Below are 16,735 nucleotides of genomic sequence, written 5' to 3'. Positions count from 1 at the left end.
GTTACAACTATTATCCATATCTTTCACATCAGATCAGACATCTTGAATAGCAGCCTTGATGGCCTGTAAGTGACAAGGAAATTGCCACAATCCTGATTCCATCACTCAACCACCCAACCAATCATGGCGAGGAAAGTGTATATGCTTGTATTGAAAATAGTAGTTGTATTGAATGAATGTATTATATGTATGTTTGTTGGACTACCATACATGCAAGCTTATTTCTTTCTAAAGCATACTCTCTTGGCACCATTTACAATATTCTCGACCTGGACCATTGCAGCATCCTCCAAGTTCTTGGCATATGGCATTGGAAGGTCAGCACCACAGATTCTCTCGATTGGTGCATCCAAGTAATCAAAAGCATCTGGAATGACGTAAAGTGTTGTTGTTGTTAGTTGATGTGGACTCTGGAACTATTCCAACTGATCATCCAATTTGTTTGTAACTTACTCTCAACCATTTGGGCGGCAATCTCAGCACCAATACCAGATTGAGGCCATCCTTCCTCGACGGTGACCATTCTGTTGGTCTTCATGATGGACTTGACGAGAGTCTCGACATCCAGTGGACGGACTGAACGGAGGTTGATGACCTCAGCGTTGATGCCCTCCTTGGCAAGTTGCTCGGCAGCGTCCATGCACAGAGAGACACCTCTTGAAAAACTGACGATGGTCACGTCTGTGCCCTGGCGCTCGACCTTGGCTTGACCGATTGGCAGCAAGAAGTCCTTGCCCTGGGCCTCTGGCGAGAGCATGAATTTGTAGTTGTAAAGCAGCTCAGACTCGAGACAGACCACTGGATTGTCATCACGAATGGCAGACTTCATCAGTCCTCTGTGATCCTCTGCGTTCCATGGAACGATGACCTTGCAGCCTGGGACACTGCTGTACCAGGCGGCAAAGCACTGTGAGTGTTGAGCACCGACACTGGTGGGTGGGCCGTTTGGACCTCTCCAGACGATGGAGTTGTACACCGTACCACCGGACATGTAGTGGGTCTTGGCCGATGAGTTGACGATGTGATCGATACCCTGCATGGCAAAGTTCCAGGTCATGAACTCGACGATTGGTCTGAGTCCGGCCATGGCGGCACCGACACCAACACCTGCGAATCCCATCTCTGTAATTGGTGTATCGATGATTCTCTTCTCTCCGTATTTATCGTACAGTCCCTTTGAGATCTTGTAGGCACCGTTGTACTTGGCAACCTCCTCGCCCATCAAGAACACACGTGGGTCTCTCTCAATCTCCTCGTCCAATGCACTATTGATAGCATCACGAACTGTAACCTGTTGTTTGTTTGTTGTTGATTGTCGCAGTAAGTCATATGTCAGTCATCTGTATATCCAAGCTATCCTGTATGTATGTATATTGATTGAAACGATCATGTTACTTCCTTGGGTGCCAGGGTGGAGAGTGTACGAACAGACATCTTTGATGCCTGCTTGAACATCAATGGTGATGATGTTCTCTTCAAGAAGTTGGTGATCATCATCTTTTAGAGTATGTATGTAAGTGGTATGTAAGTATAACAAGGTGTAATGAATGAATGAATGAGATTGAATGGTTGTTTTAGAATCAATTGAGTCGTCACTTGCACGCAATAGTGTGTTAGTGCGATTTAAAGAGAGAGAGAAGTGATGATCATTCATTTTGTCAAAGATTGTTGTCCCTTTGGGTCCCACTCATACAAAATTGAAAAAAAATATTATTGAGACCATCAGATATTGTGTGTGAATGAAAAAAAGACGACTAATCGTTTATCAATCCCATCTTAAGTTTGAGTGTCTTGAAGTAAGAGTATGTATCCAGTTGTCAAGATCATGAAAGGATGAACGGATGGAAGGACGGATGGTCATGGAGACGAGTTGCGTCTCTCTCTTTGTGCGATCGCTTGATTAAGCTCGTTCAGGTTCTTGAAGTTGACATAGAGGAAGTCGTCGGCAATTACTTCTTTGGTTGTTGGAGGAGGAGGTAGTTGGCCTCCCCCTTCGCCAACATCTCGGTTTGTTTCTATTGTACATGTTGTTGTTGTCGTCGTAGTTGATGTCATTGCGTCTGCATCTGGTGCAGTTGTAGATGTTGTTGTTTGTGATGTCGATGGTGATGATAAAGTGTCGGTCGTTGATGTTGAGTTTGTATTCATGTCAAGACTGTCCTTTGATTCCTTGACATCATAGACTTCTTGTCTCGCTATAATATTAAGTACAAGTAAGTATAACATGATCAACAAACAGGATAGACAGTAGCACAGGTGATGGATACTTACGATCAAAGAAACTGGTGTCCTCAGCATGATCAAGTCTCGGTGTGAAAGGTGATTGTTGTGATCGGATTGTGTCCCAGTTGATTCCTTTGAAGAATGGATGTGACTTGATCTCATCGATGCCATTGTGACCAAGTCGTGCAGTTGGATCGAGTGCCAACAACTTGTCGATGAGGTCGCGAGCATCGTCAGAAAGGATACCAGGCTCATCCGGCCATCTGATGTTGCGCTCCAGGATGTTGGTGCAGATGCAGTCCACCGTCTCTGCATTGAATGGCGCTATTCCAGTCAGCAATTCAAACAGCATGGCACCGACTGAGAACCAGTCCACCTCCTTGCCATGCTCTACTCCTCGAAGTATCTCTGGTGCAATGTAGTCTGGCGTGCCAACACAGCTGTACTTGCGAGCGTGTCTCGAAGATGTGGAGGTCTCTGACTTGTCGGCGCCAGTGGTCGAGGTGTGGCTGGGCTCAGCAATTTGGCCTTGTGAGTTGGTGCTTGGTAGGGATGCACGGACTCGGCGACGGATGACAGAGTGGCGGTCCTTGCCATCAAATCCACGGAAATAGATACGAGGCTTGACACCAATCTTGGAAAGACCGAAATCCGTCAGCTTGATGTGTCCATTGCGATCGATCAGGATGTTGTCTGGCTTGATATCACGATGGATGATTCCTTGTTTGTGCAGGTACTCCAAGGCCAGCACAGTCTCTGCAATTATCAGACGAGCAAGGTCCTCGTCCAACATGCTAAAGACTTGGAGAAGGGAGAAGCAGTCGCCGCCCTCGACATACTCCATCACCAGGTAGAAGTACTCATCAGTCTGGAATGAGTAGTACATCTTTACAACGTAGGGGTTACTGGTCTGTGCCAGGATGTTGCGCTCCACCTTGACATGGTCCACTTGGTTCTTCATGATCATGTCAGCCTTCTTCAATCGCTTGATGGCGTAGATATCGCCAGTGGTCTTCTTTCTCGCTAGAAAGACAGTGCCAAAGCCTCCACGAGTGATGGTCTTGATGCGATGGAAGTCCTCGATGGTGGGGATGCCCTTAACCAACTTGCCAGGTGCAGAGTCACGTCTTTGTCGTGGTGTGAGCTCTGGTGATTGAGACTCGCGTGATGGAAAGAGAGTGGGCGATGAGTTCATCACCTCCTCTGCCTTCTTGAGCACCTTGGTCTTCTCAAGGATGAGTGCTTCAATATCTTGTATCCATTTGTAGTTCTCGTCAAAGCATAGGTAAAGACGTCTCTTCAGCTTGAGTTGACTCAGAAGTGTTGATAGCTCCATTGTATCACACTCAACTGCGCGAATGGCAATATCCTTGACATCCTCCAGGAGTCTCTGATGATTGCTCAATGTGTTTGGTGTACTATCAGTGATCAATATCTTGGAAATCTATTCTCAATTATGTTAGTAATCAATCAGAGTGATGGACATTATCATCATGTTCAAAACTATATTTACCGTCATCAATTGATCATCAATGGTCATGGCCTTCATGTTCTCCTTGGCGGACAATACACAGACCTTGGAATGCTCTTCCAAAAGTGTAGATGATATCATCTCCTCACATATTCTACACATAACTGAACCAGTCTCGTATGGTCGCATTATAGGTAGATCGGAGAATGATCTAGCCATCTGATTAAAATAAATTTAGTTTGTAAGTAAGTTAATAGGTATTAATTAATTAATTAATTAAATATAACCTCATATCATACCTTTCTTTGAGGAGGGGACATCTTTGTAGAGTCTGCTTCATGCTTGGGAGGACAGAAGCTCTTGGATCGAATGAGTCCCTATAGTTTGATCAGACATTATTGTGTTAGGATTATGTATTCCGGAGAATGATTATTGATCATCAAATGGTGGGAAAGACTTACTCTTTTGGAGGGCGAATGGTCGTTCATGATCTGATGAGTGAATATGATGTATTGGTTAATATTATTATTATTTATCATCTCAATGATAACATGATAATTACTTACCTTATGTTCAATGACTCTTGGCTCAAGATGTGCTACTAGGTTATGAAGGAATGGTAATGGAGGTACCTTTTCGGCAGTTCCTTTTGGAAGAAGGCCATCATCATCCTTATTGATTGATTTACAAGTGTTGTTGTTGTTGAGGTGGCCTCCCTTCTCCATTGATGACAATAGAGCATGATTGTGAAGCTTTATAATATTGATGTTGTTGTTTGTAAATATAGTCATTAGTATCATTCATTCATTCAATCAATCATTAATTCAATTAGATTGTTGTCATTATTAAGTAGTACTACTTACGATATTTGTAATCCTCTTTGCAATTAGTGGAGAGGGCAGTCCATGATAAGATTGGGCTGCAATATTAATGGGCTCGTCAGCTCCATCCAACACCATGATATTATTATTTCTTGGAATAGTACATTGTTGTGTAATATGATAATCTTTATCTGTATGTTGTTGGTGTGTCAGAGAAGACAAGTCTAGATGTGTGACAAAGTTCTTCTTTCTAAGTTGGCTTCCAACTCCACTATTATTATTATTATTATTCATTGTTTGATTAATTGATTGCCTACTATTATTACAATTATCTATTATTATTATTACAACTTATATACAAAATATTTAAACTAACTAATATTAATGAATATGAATGGTAATGTAGATGTTGATTGGTATTAAACTGGTTAGTAAAGAGATGGAATAAGAGAATTGATATGCAAATGAATGATTGATTGATTGAATGATTGATTGAAGGCGGTAAAGTAGTGACTGGTGGATTGAGTGGTACCTACCTTTGAGAAAAGATGAAGTGTCGTCTTCGTGGTAAGGGGATCGCCCCCTATGAAACACACACTCTGTCTGATATGATGTCACTCAATAACAACCTAACCACCAGGCAATGAAAGCTTTGAAGGGCAATCGTCTGTTGTTTGTTAGTTTGTGTGTTTGTTTGATGTAGTTGGAGTGTGTTTCTATATGTGTGTGTGTACTGATTGATTGATTGATTGATTATCGTCTGTGTCTCCCTCCTTATTTTCTAATTAATTCCAACGCTGTAGTGTGTTACTATTACTGATGCTGTATCTCTGTATATATGTATTTATGTATGTGTGTATTGAACGAATCAATCAAATGTTAATTAAGAAAGTAGAATATGGTTGTTGTTATTACATTATACCAATGATGAATGAATGATTGTGTACCCTACTAACATGTACCAGTTTACAGTCGGTGTAGAATGATATTGGAAGGATGAATGGTCCTTCGCTCCCGACTCCACAACGTCATTGGTGGGCTGGTAAAGAGGGGGTTGTTGACAATGACTTCACACACACACACACTGAGACAAATACACACAAAGTAGTGAACCCTAGCCTTGCCCACCAACCACATACACACACAAACACATAAAGACATATTCACTCACATGATTGCCTTGCCATCGCACCACCCACACGCAGAAATGGTTACCATCGTAAGATTGATTGTTGTGACATGTCTACTTGTTGACACTCCAACACTCATCAGATGGTGTGAATCTGTCGGACTTGTTTCGAATTGATTGGATTGAAGCCCCGATCCTTGAGGCCCTGGGTCACAATCTCCCAATTTGGTCATGAAGGCCGCACCCATTAAGAAAGGTCGGCTCACCCACCTCCACTCACGGAACACCCACTCAACACACACTCACAGAAAGATCATGATCGAAGATTGATCTGTGTGGGCAGGGCAATAATAATGAAGAGTTGTTTCAAGCAATACTTGGTTCGATAGACTACCATTCATAGCCAGACGCTAAACCAAATGTACATTTGAATGAACTTAAAGATAGGTATGGTGGTTGGTTGGTTGACCAAAGGGCCGGTGGGGGGTCGGTTGGAGCTGGCTCAACCCAGACGCACCTCGCATCATCTCTCACCTGGTCGTTTGTCCTATTTTTTCGTTGGAATGTTACTGCGTTAATCATAAATCAATGGTATTCAATTAATCATTCTTTCTTTCATTAATTTCATTCATTCATTCATTCATTCCCAATCTAGGAACTAACTGAATGATTATGATCCATCATCCAGTCTCACCATAGACTGCTCCCGTCCACGTCCGCGCCCCCTCCATTATGTCCTTGACCATGTCCTTGACCATGTGCCCAATCGCTTCCCTCATCTCCCTCCTTTGTGATCGTTTACATATACGCCCAATCCATTTGCAAAGGAGCAAGCAACATAGAAACCTCTTCATTTATTTCCAATTTAGTATTACAACAATGACAGTGATGTTGTCAGTGGAACCTTTCTCGTAGGCATCTTGCACTAGAGCCTCGCTGATCTCGTCCGACGTCTTGCCTTGTTTGTGCAGTCGTTGGCACGTGCTGATTGCCTCGTCATACGTCACCTTGTCCCACAGACCATCACACGCCAGCACCAGATAGTGGTCAAGAGGCGTTAGGTCCACAACCTTGGTGAACGGCTCGCAAGTGACAAACTTCTTCTCGGCTTCCTTGTACTCTCGATCGCCAAACGACCGAGACACGGCCAGCGAGCCAAACAAACGGCCAAAGATGATCATTCCACCCATTTCAGTGATTCTCAACTTCTCCTTATCGTCGTTGGCCAAATGCTTGTAGCTCAGTAGTTGCGGCTCGTACACTGGCGACTTTGAAGACGAGCCCTCAGTCTGATGACCGAGTACACACTCAGAGTCTCCAACATTGGCAGTGAACAACTGTGAACCTATGATCATGCACACCATGGCAGTCGATCCACTCTTCTCACATAGCTTGATCACATGTCTATTGTTTGATTGATTGAATGATTGAGTTAGCATAATGGTACATGATCAATCGATCAATCAAATAATTAATAAATATACATACTTATCAGCAGCGTCAAAGCCATCCTTTAACGATTGCTCGTAGTTGCCATCTTTGAAGGCACTTGTTTCAACTATACACTTGTGGACTAGTGGCTCGAGGGCATGTGCTGTCTCCACTCCACTGTGACCATCGTAGACGGCAAAGTAGGAACAGACACCGCCGCCATCGGTTTGGGCCATGGCAGCCATGCTGTTCTCTGGGACCAACGAGCTGTCCATTGAATCGATGATGACGTGTGAGTCCTCCATGTTCTTCCTGCGACCCTGTATCGAATGTACACCTGATTGCAAGCTGTGAAGGCCCTTGCCCTTCTTCTTGGCCGATGCCTTTGAGACGGTCTTGCTCTTCTGCTCCCTCTGCTCTCTTTCCTTCTCTTTTTGCAACTCCTTCTCGCGCTCCTTCTCCTTCTGCAGCTCGCGCTCGCGTTCCTTCTCTTGTCGCAGTCTTTCCTTCTCACATTGCTTGGCGTGCTCCTTCTCAGCCTTCATGGCTTGCTTCTCAGCCTTCATGGCCTGCTTCTCGGCCAGTTTCTCAGCCTTCTTCTCCTGTGCCAGTTCCTTCTTGGTCTTGACTGGCGCAGTCGTGGGTAGTGACCTGGGTCTATCGGGATTGGCGGCCTTGTCCGCTTGGGCGTAGTAACTGCTGGGATCGGTGCTACTCGATAGGCCAGAGGCCAGGTGTGCTGGGTTCGTCATTGACTCGGTGTCACTAGTGTTCCTCGGACTATCCTTTGACTCTGAGTCGCCCAATCGCGGGCTATCCACTGATGACAGTCTAGGACTCTCCCCACTGACCGATGGAGTGGTACTTCCAGCATTCGAATCTCCATTGCCACCGACATGAGTGATCTCAATGTGTATTCTGTTTAGGTCGACCGGGGGCATCACAGGTGCCTCGGACGGTGTACCAGTGCTGCCATCGCCACTACTAACATTGGCCGCGGGCACTGTGGTTGGTGCTGGTTGCACCTCTGCTGGCGCGGTAAACAACGCCTGGTCGTCCAGCTGTGTGTCGGCCACAATACAATCAACAATATTCTCAAACTGACTCTGTGTATTATCTCGATCAAGTAGATTGATTGTGAATGTCCTATGATGTCTTCTCCTTTCGATCAACTATATTAGGGAGGAGGATGAGTGTTAGTCGCATGTGCTCCTCGGGTCTGCCTCTCAACATTGACTTGACTTACAGGCTTGGTGAATTTCTGGATGATGAAGTTGAGTGCCTTGTCTTGGTCGTCGCCATCGGTGTAGTCGGGGAAGCAGAGACTCAGGTCAAAGAGGCTGAGCTTGCGTGGGAATGAGTCGCAGATGTTGAACAGGAGATATATGGTGACAGAGCGGTCGATGTTGTTGGCCATTGACTCGAGGCTGGACAGCGCGTCCAGCAGACCGTTGTTGTGTTTATGTTGCGAGCAGTTCTGTGCGCTAAACTCCACCGATATGCTGTCCGATGGGTAGTACTCTCTGACGGGCACCACGTAGAACACGTAGTTCGGCATGTATGCTGCTATCGAGTTCCAGTCGCGTAACAACACATATTTGGTTGGCGCGCACACCAGCTCCATCTTGACGCGTCGGTGCGTCAAAGTCGACTCCTCAGGGAAGTCCACCTGCTCATATGCACTTATAATGTCAAGGGTCGTCGGTGTGAACTCTGGGCTGAACACTCTAAACATGTTGTCCATGTAACTATTATTGATGCGATTGATCGATGTGAGTGAGTGAGTGATCGAGTGATTGGATGAGGGACACTTACAACTTTGTTCTTCCAGGTGTCCTGAACTGTGGACAACATGAAGCGTATTCAAACATCTTCTGCATGCCTTGATCCTCCCAGAGACACTTGCAGTCGTAGCCAAGACGTAGTGGGAAGCGTGGTAGACGACTCTGAGCCAGCTCGATGGGCGTAGCAAGCACGCGCTTCAATCGTTCAGCATTCTCGCCAGAGAACGTGATGCCAAGTCGATCGGCATTCTCTATCAATCGCACCAGAGTGGCTATCGTATTGCCGTAGATCAATCGTTGAAAGTACTTTGGGTCGAGCAGTTTGATGCCGTACAGCAGATCCAACTGTCGTTGGAATGTTGTCTTGCCTGCCTCGGGCAGACCGACCAGCAACACATTGACGTCATGGTCATAGTCTGCGCCCTGATCAAAAGGGTTGCCTAAAGGTGTAGAAGCTGCCGAGTTTGATATTGGTGAGCCTGACAATGGTGAGTCTCCAGGTGATCCATTTCTCTTTGTCTTTGGCTTCAAGTTGTGAGCCAACCTGTGTAACATCTTCTTCCTCTATCTCTGTATCTATATCTATATATATCTCGTATGTTTGATTGTTTGATTGTTTGATTGTTTGATTGTTTGATTGATCAATCAGAGTATATATTGTATTGTTATCGAGTTTACTAAGTTGATCTAAATACACTCTATTGTACTTTAATGTATTAATTAAATAAATAAATATAAGTGATTGTATTGTATTATGTATTTGTTATCTATTTATGTATTCGTTATCTATCTACCTAACATTGCAACAATAGTTCGATTAACAATCAATCAAACAAATAAATAATAAATAATAAGTAAGTAACTAACTAACAGTGATGTAATAGATAAAGATAGTTATTGCCCATTAGCTTTGAAAGTAGTTTATATGAAATATTGATAAAGAGGGCCTCCCTCCACCTCCTTGTGAAAGGGAGCTTGAAAAGTGATTGTTGGTTGTGTGGTCCAGCTCAACTGTTTGTGTGGGTAGTTTGATTGATTGATTGATTGATCACAATACATGATCCATTAATACAATCCATCATAATGGACGTTTGAGGCAAGCAATCGACCTCTGATTCTCCAATTAGAGATGTTTGCCTCATGATGATGATGAAACTCTCTCTTTACGACTGTTTGAATACCAATATGTCAATGATAATTGTGACATTCAATGTATAGAGGCCATATTCTGACACAACTCAGTAGTGTACAGTTCATTGACATGTCATGGTGATTTAGTAATGTCCCAATCGACAACCTTCAGATCCTTCTGTATTCTGGTTCAGCAATCCTGACATTGGACAAACCCCCTTTGATCGATGAAAAGCGAGGTCCATCGGCAAAGAATGAAGTAGAAGCACATGCCATGATCTAATATTCATTCATCTTTGTTTACAATTATATTATACATAACTTATATATATATATATATATAAAGATGATGATGACATCGATTGGTCGATCATCTAGTATGATGAAACAATATTCAAAGAGATCAACAATGACATCATTGTTGGCTATCAACAATACAACATATCCATCATCAGTGATCACACGTTCAATCTCAACATCACCATTATCATCACATATTACAACATTGTCGAGCAATGCCCTGCCCACAACGACATCTCGTCAAACATCAATCAAGTCATTGCAATTGTATAGTCGACTACTTCAAACAACACTACCAGCGAATCGTCTATACTTTAGCACTGCTGCCGCGACAACTCAACAAACACAGACACAACCACAGACACAGCCACAGACAGAGACACAACAACAACAACAACAAACAAAACCAGAGAAACCAAAGACTGTTAGCAAGTTCTCATTCATGAGAAAGGGATACTTCAATCTCGTCAAGTTCCCTATCTCTGCGTATGTCACATTCACTACTGTGGCCGGCTACGTGATGACTGCGCCAATAGTCGACCCTGTAACACTAGGACTGCTCTCGTTTGGAACGTTCATGTCGTCGGCATCGGCATGCGCACATAATCAAGAGATGGAGGTCAGATTCGACGCCAAGATGCCAAGAACCAAGTCGCGTCCACTTGTTACAGGCGAGATCAAGTTGGACACTGGCTTCATCTTTGCTCTGGTGTCTGGCGTGGTTGGCTGTGGCACGTTGGTCTTTGTACACCCTGTTTGCGCAGGACTGGCCATGTCCAACATCTTCATTTACATCCTTTACACGCACATGAAGCGCACGACATCCTTCAACACATGGGTGGGCGCCATTGTCGGAGCCATCCCGCCACTCATTGGTACGGTGGCCGGTGCACGCGAGTTTGAGGCCATTGGTGGCCTTCTCGCCACCGTCCTCTTCATCTGGCAGATCCCGCACTTTTTGGCGCTGGCCGAGAAGCTCAAGTCACAGTACGCCGCGGCCGGCTACAAGATGCTACCCGTCACGCACCCTACCTGGAACTACCCAGTATCTGTGGCACACGCCGTGGCCGGTGTGATCGCACCCCTGGCCTTCTACTACACGTATGACCTCAACATGTCCCTGTTCACCGTGCTCGCCTTCTCGGCGTCATCGTTCGTCATGGGACTGGAGGCCGTGCTGGAGCATCGCTACAAACAAAAGATTATCGAAGCTGCCGCCAACGGTGTCACCTTGCCGCCCCAATCCAGGAAGCGTGGCGTCTTCTTCCTCTCGCTGATCATGCTCCCTCTCTCATTGATCATTGGCATGTTCCTGCGTCTCCCCTATGAATACTACTACGAGAAGACCAACGACAAGACTGGCGAGACCAAGGAGGTCATCAGATACACATCAGCGCCCAAATAACAACATTCACAGTATTCATTCAAACATTCATTCTTTGTGGACCGCGCGAACGCGAACAGATCAGATGATCATTGGTTTATTATGATTACATTACATTTACAATTACAATTGGATAATTGATTGAATGACAGCGTTAACACCGATGCCAAGGCCGAGGACATTGACGGCAGCTCCAACTCCAACTGCAGCTCCAAGTCCGAGCAAGGATGTTTGGTTATTGGATTGGCCCACTGATACAGTGTTGGTGGACGAGTAGGATGTCATGGACTTGTTGGAGGTCATGCTGTTGACGTTTCCGAGGGAAGAGATGGCGGCTACAAAAATTGATGAGCGGTTAGAACTTGGAACAAATCCATGAATTGGATGGATGTATACATACTCATAAGAGTCATTTTGGAATAATTATTGAGGTAGTAGTACTGGTAGTAGTAGTATATTTGTATTTGATTGATTGATTGATGATTGAATTGATCGACGGATTACAAGTATTTATAGTTATTTGTTGACAATGTTATTGAGTAACAATGGTAGTTAGTTAGTTAGTTATTGTAATTAACATAATCTTAGTTTAATTAAACATGTCATCCATCAAGTGTCATAAGATGTCAACTATTCATATGACACAACTACCAAATGTGTCTCTTCAGAAGCATAGACTCACCCCTTCTGATCATATGATTGATCAACTTTTGTGTGTGTGTGTGTGTGATTGATTGATCATTGGATAGTCATAGTCATAGTCGATCGATTCTCAATCGGCCAACATAACTTCTAACTGACGAATATTATAACTAACTAAAGTATCTACATAGAGATAAAATATAATATCTTGTTATTATTATCTACAGATATTTGATCATCTTGTCATTTTTTTGGAATAGACTTGGAATCCAAGAATTGGCAATGATTGATGAAATGAATGATTGGCAATGATTGAATGATTGTTGAAGGTGGCAGTGATAAAGATATTTAATTATGCAAGAACTAGGTGACTATGTTTGGACACTTATATATAGGTGCCTGGCAGAGAATGATGATACAAGGATTGACTTGTTCTCTCTTAGTCTCACTTGTAAGACACGTTATACATTGTTGATCAAACATAAACATAATCTAGTTGGTCCAACAACAAATGAAAAGACAACAACATATCAATCATCATTACAACGATCACAACAACGATCAAAGTCACAGTCACAACAACAACAACTTCAACAACAACCTGGTGATGAAAAAGAAGAAGTGATCACATCAATCACATTCAGTGATGGATACAATACTCCATTGAATTGTATATCTGGATCTATCCCAGACACTGTGACCTCGATCAAGTTTGGTACTTCATTCAACAAATCGGTTGATGTTGGTCACCTACCACCTGCGCTTACCTCTCTCACATTGGGCCTCTCATTCAACCGACCACTCATCGAAGGATCTCTGCCATCGACACTTACCTCACTCACATTCGGCCGAATGTTCAACCAGTACATCGACTCCAAGTTGCCAGACTCCATCACATTGTTGGTGCTGGGTGGCTACGGACAGCCAATCGCACCAAGCAGCCTGCCCCAGTCCCTGACCTCGCTCACCTTTGGATACATGTTCAACCATGAGATTGAACCAGGTGTGCTCCCGCCAAACCTCGTCACGCTACGCTTTGGACATCACTTCTCAAAAGACATCACTCCTTATTCACTCCCCGAGTCACTTAGAACGCTTACCTTTGGCGAATGGTACGCCCAACCATTCCAAACTGGATCGCTCCCACCCTGGCTTCTCTCGCTGAGTCTGGGATCGATGAGCCCAGAGTCGGCCGCCAACTGCCTCCCCAACTCACTGACGCACCTCCAGTTCAATGAGAGGAACGTCCCAACAGGCCCCCTGCCAACAGGTCTCAAGACCCTGGTCAATGGAATGATTAGCCACAAGACCGACATGCCACACTCACTCACCAAGCTCAAGCTGCGCCCTTACTTCAACGATCAGATGCTCCCATTTTGGTTGCCACAGACACTGCGCAACCTGAGTCTGGGCGATATGTACACACAGGAGTTGCTGCCTGGCACACTACCATTCTCGCTAACAAAGTTGACAATGGGCACACATTATAACAAACCGATTGGAAAGGGTCTGTTGCCAAGTTCGATCATCTCACTCACGATTGGTCACTACATGTCAATGCCAATTGTATTCCCGCCCAACCTAAGATATCTAAGTATGGGAAGGATGGAACAACAATTCCATTATTTACAACAATTGCCAGAGAGTATTGAGGAGGTGGCCATCACACATGTACCTTTGGCACGACCCTATGAGCGCTCATCACCCCTGACTTGTGTGTCGCCCAACATCAACATCAAGTACTTTACAATGTTCATTGAGAATGCACCGTTCAACGTAAAGTCAACATGTAAACTATCAAACATACGTCAGCTTATATACAACTCACTTGGATGGCTTGCATCTGGCACTATATCAACATACCGTGTGCGCAAGTTACTCTGGATGTCGAATGGTCACACATCATTCGAATACCGCGTCATTGACCACCATCACGTACTCTGTATTGGGAAACATTCAATCACTGACAGTTCAACAATGTTCATACTTCCGTACCCTCCTCCTTCTCCTCCTACACCTTCATCATCTCAATAAATATTCATTCATTCATATGATTGATTGATTGATTGATTGGAAGGGGCTGGCTGGGCTGGCGGGGTGGGTGGAGCTCGAGCACCTTAGTTCCCCGAGGTGGTAAGTGATGTGATTCTCTTCAAACACAATGGTGTGTGGCCAAAGTTTAAAACTGATGGTGGTCATGTGATCATCAACTTTCCAGTTCATTCAATCAATCAATCAAACAAACAAACAAAACAATTAATTACAAATATATCCATATGGATCAACTTCCACATCATGTACTTAGACTTGTATTAAACTACCTGGATAAGGATGTGCAACGTGATGTACATCTTGGACAAGAAGTTGTTGGAAGTGTCTGTGCACTGGATGTTCTGTCATTCGGTCTAACATGCAAGACAATGTTCACACTATTATTACATGGAACAACAAGATATCACTTAAAGTTGAACAACCAAGGTGATGACCATGATCATGGCGCACACAACTCACCACTCCAATCACTCATACATCAATGTTGTCCAGTATCTTTATCACTTTATAATCAGTTCAATCATTATGTACATACTTTATCACTACCTAATACAATACAAGCATTGGTCTTTGGCAATGTATTCAATCAATATATCAATGTTGGTGAGCTGCCTCCTGGACTCACAAGTCTAACATTTGGATCATGCTTCAATCAATCAATAACAAACAATCATGGATCGCTCTTGACAAGGTTATCAACATACTTTACATGGTACCAACCATCATCACAAGACAATTGCAATGATGATAATGATCATGTTATTGGTGTGTTGCCCCAGACACTTAGATCACTCACATTTGGATTGTACTTTAATCAACATATCGATCCAGGTTCACTCCCGCCCGAGCTCAGTCAGTTGACTTTTGGCCGATACTTTAGCCGTGCCCTGGCAATAGGGTCATTGCCGGCAACCTTGGAGAGACTATCATTGACATCAAACTACAATCATGTGTTGCAAGCTGGCTGCCTGCCCCAATCATTGATGAGCCTGAGGTACAGACGTGTGAGCTTGCCATCACAGTTGACCAAGTCCATACTCAATGTGCTCAAGACTGCATTGTTCGAGACACTGTCTGGCGGGCTGATCATGAGTGACCCTCCGCCCGGAATGACCGAGGCCATATACCCTCCAAACTCACTACCGCACTCACTCACCATACTGGCAATGGGCGACTACTTTGATGAGATGATCCCAGTTGGAATGCTACCGCAATCACTCACAGAGCTACGCTTTGGAACACATTATAATAAGCCAATAATTATGCCAGGTGTATTGCCTCACTCAATAACAAGCATCACATATGGTACCCATTATGATCATCCAGTTATCCCAGGTACCATGCCTCGATCACTAATGTCGTTGGAGTTTGGATCGGACTTTAATCAATCAATGATTGATTCTAGATCGATTGGCACACTGCCCTCAATGATCTCGCTGACATTTGGCGGCTACTTCAATCGTTCACTTGACCTACATGATCTGCCGCGATCCCTTCAGTCTCTGACCTTTGGTGATGGGTTTGATCAACTTTTGTCGCCTGGAATACTCCCTGACTCGATCACATCACTGACCTTTGGATACTGTTTCAGCCAGCCCCTCCAGCCTGGGGTACTCCCCACCTCACTCCATACACTTAGGCTTGGCGGTGACTTTAATCATCCAGTTCCACCTTGCACATCACTTACTTCATTGACCTTTGGCTTCAGCTTCAATCAAGTGCTCATGGGCATGCCTGGTCAATTCCCCTTGCTCCTCACACTTGAGTTTGGCGACGCATTCAATCAACAACTTGCACCTGGACAGCTCCCTCTGACACTGACCACGCTCAAACTTGGATATGGATTCAGACAAAAGGTCACGCCAGAGTGGCTACCCGTGTCCCTTACCGACCTGACCATCCGTCGCATGATCGAGCCACACAACAGCATCATATTCCCACAAAGACTCAAATCATTGAGTATACCATCAGTTGAATATTTGAATATATATGTTGAGCAGATGACCGCAGAACATAGTGTAGATACAATATGGATAGGGGACACGATACATGAATTCCAATTGGCACCATCATCAATCCGTCTCAAATCATTATATATCTCATCGTCATCTGGTGCCAACAACCGAACTGATGAAGACAATATCAAGTACATCAAACAGATTGACAACTGTCTGCCCAATGTCGAAACCATACACCTACGTATCATCCGTTATGAATTTGGACATGATGGATATCCAATCTCATCACGCATCGTCTACAAGAAAGGATGCATAATCAAGACCGATCAACCCAACAAGTCAGATACATTCAAGTTGACTTTGATAGGACCATGATTGGTCAATCGGTCGTCGATATGACTCATTGGAA

General features: G+C 44.2%; 7 protein-coding genes across 7 annotated transcripts; 3 read left to right on the top strand and 4 right to left on the bottom strand.

Moving 5' to 3' along the window:
• Nucleotides 1–218: 218 nt before the first annotated feature.
• SAMD00019534_061430 (hypothetical protein) lies at nucleotides 219–1,497 on the bottom strand (the record flags this gene model as incomplete). Its single annotated transcript, XM_012898741.1, has 3 exons — nucleotides 219–367; nucleotides 454–1,291; nucleotides 1,396–1,497. 3 exons carry the CDS (start codon nucleotides 1,495–1,497, stop codon nucleotides 219–221), a joined length of 1,089 nt encoding a protein of 362 aa, XP_012754195.1.
• Nucleotides 1,498–1,857: 360 nt separating this feature from the next.
• On the bottom strand, nucleotides 1,858–4,653 carry SAMD00019534_061420 (hypothetical protein; the record flags this gene model as incomplete). The annotated part of the gene is made up of 8 exons (XM_012898740.1): nucleotides 1,858–2,195; nucleotides 2,272–3,667; nucleotides 3,737–3,913; nucleotides 3,994–4,071; nucleotides 4,156–4,185; nucleotides 4,261–4,295; nucleotides 4,383–4,446; nucleotides 4,558–4,653. The coding sequence occupies 8 exons, from the start codon at nucleotides 4,651–4,653 to the stop codon at nucleotides 1,858–1,860; spliced, it is 2,214 nt and encodes a 737-aa protein (XP_012754194.1).
• Nucleotides 4,654–6,498: 1,845 nt separating this feature from the next.
• SAMD00019534_061410 (hypothetical protein) lies at nucleotides 6,499–9,423 on the bottom strand (the record flags this gene model as incomplete). The annotated part of the gene is made up of 4 exons (XM_012898739.1): nucleotides 6,499–7,048; nucleotides 7,133–8,247; nucleotides 8,322–8,823; nucleotides 8,891–9,423. Coding segments are annotated over 4 exons (2,700 nt in total), but the record flags the coding sequence as incomplete, so codon positions are not given.
• Nucleotides 9,424–10,336: 913 nt separating this feature from the next.
• On the top strand, nucleotides 10,337–11,692 carry SAMD00019534_061400 (hypothetical protein; the record flags this gene model as incomplete). The annotated part of the gene is made up of 1 exon (XM_012898738.1): nucleotides 10,337–11,692. A coding segment is annotated over one exon (1,356 nt), but the record flags the coding sequence as incomplete, so codon positions are not given.
• A 105-nt stretch (nucleotides 11,693–11,797) lies between these two features.
• Nucleotides 11,798–12,087, bottom strand: SAMD00019534_061390 (hypothetical protein; the record flags this gene model as incomplete). The annotated part of the gene is made up of 2 exons (XM_012898737.1): nucleotides 11,798–12,009; nucleotides 12,075–12,087. The coding sequence occupies 2 exons, from the start codon at nucleotides 12,085–12,087 to the stop codon at nucleotides 11,798–11,800; spliced, it is 225 nt and encodes a 74-aa protein (XP_012754191.1).
• An 880-nt stretch (nucleotides 12,088–12,967) lies between these two features.
• Nucleotides 12,968–14,332, top strand: SAMD00019534_061380 (hypothetical protein; the record flags this gene model as incomplete). The annotated part of the gene is made up of 1 exon (XM_012898736.1): nucleotides 12,968–14,332. A coding segment is annotated over one exon (1,365 nt), but the record flags the coding sequence as incomplete, so codon positions are not given.
• Nucleotides 14,333–15,351: 1,019 nt separating this feature from the next.
• SAMD00019534_061370 (hypothetical protein) lies at nucleotides 15,352–16,701 on the top strand (the record flags this gene model as incomplete). Its single annotated transcript, XM_012898735.1, has 1 exon — nucleotides 15,352–16,701. The coding sequence occupies one exon, from the start codon at nucleotides 15,352–15,354 to the stop codon at nucleotides 16,699–16,701; it is 1,350 nt and encodes a 449-aa protein (XP_012754189.1).
• Between the last annotated feature and the right edge of the window lie 34 nt (nucleotides 16,702–16,735).

The sequence above is a fragment of the Acytostelium subglobosum genome (assembly GCF_000787575.1).
Source record: "Acytostelium subglobosum LB1 DNA, scaffold: scaffold11, whole genome shotgun sequence".
Classification (NCBI taxonomy): Eukaryota; Evosea; class Eumycetozoa; order Acytosteliales; family Acytosteliaceae; genus Acytostelium; species Acytostelium subglobosum.
This window is presented reverse-complemented; position numbering and strand designations above follow the sequence as displayed.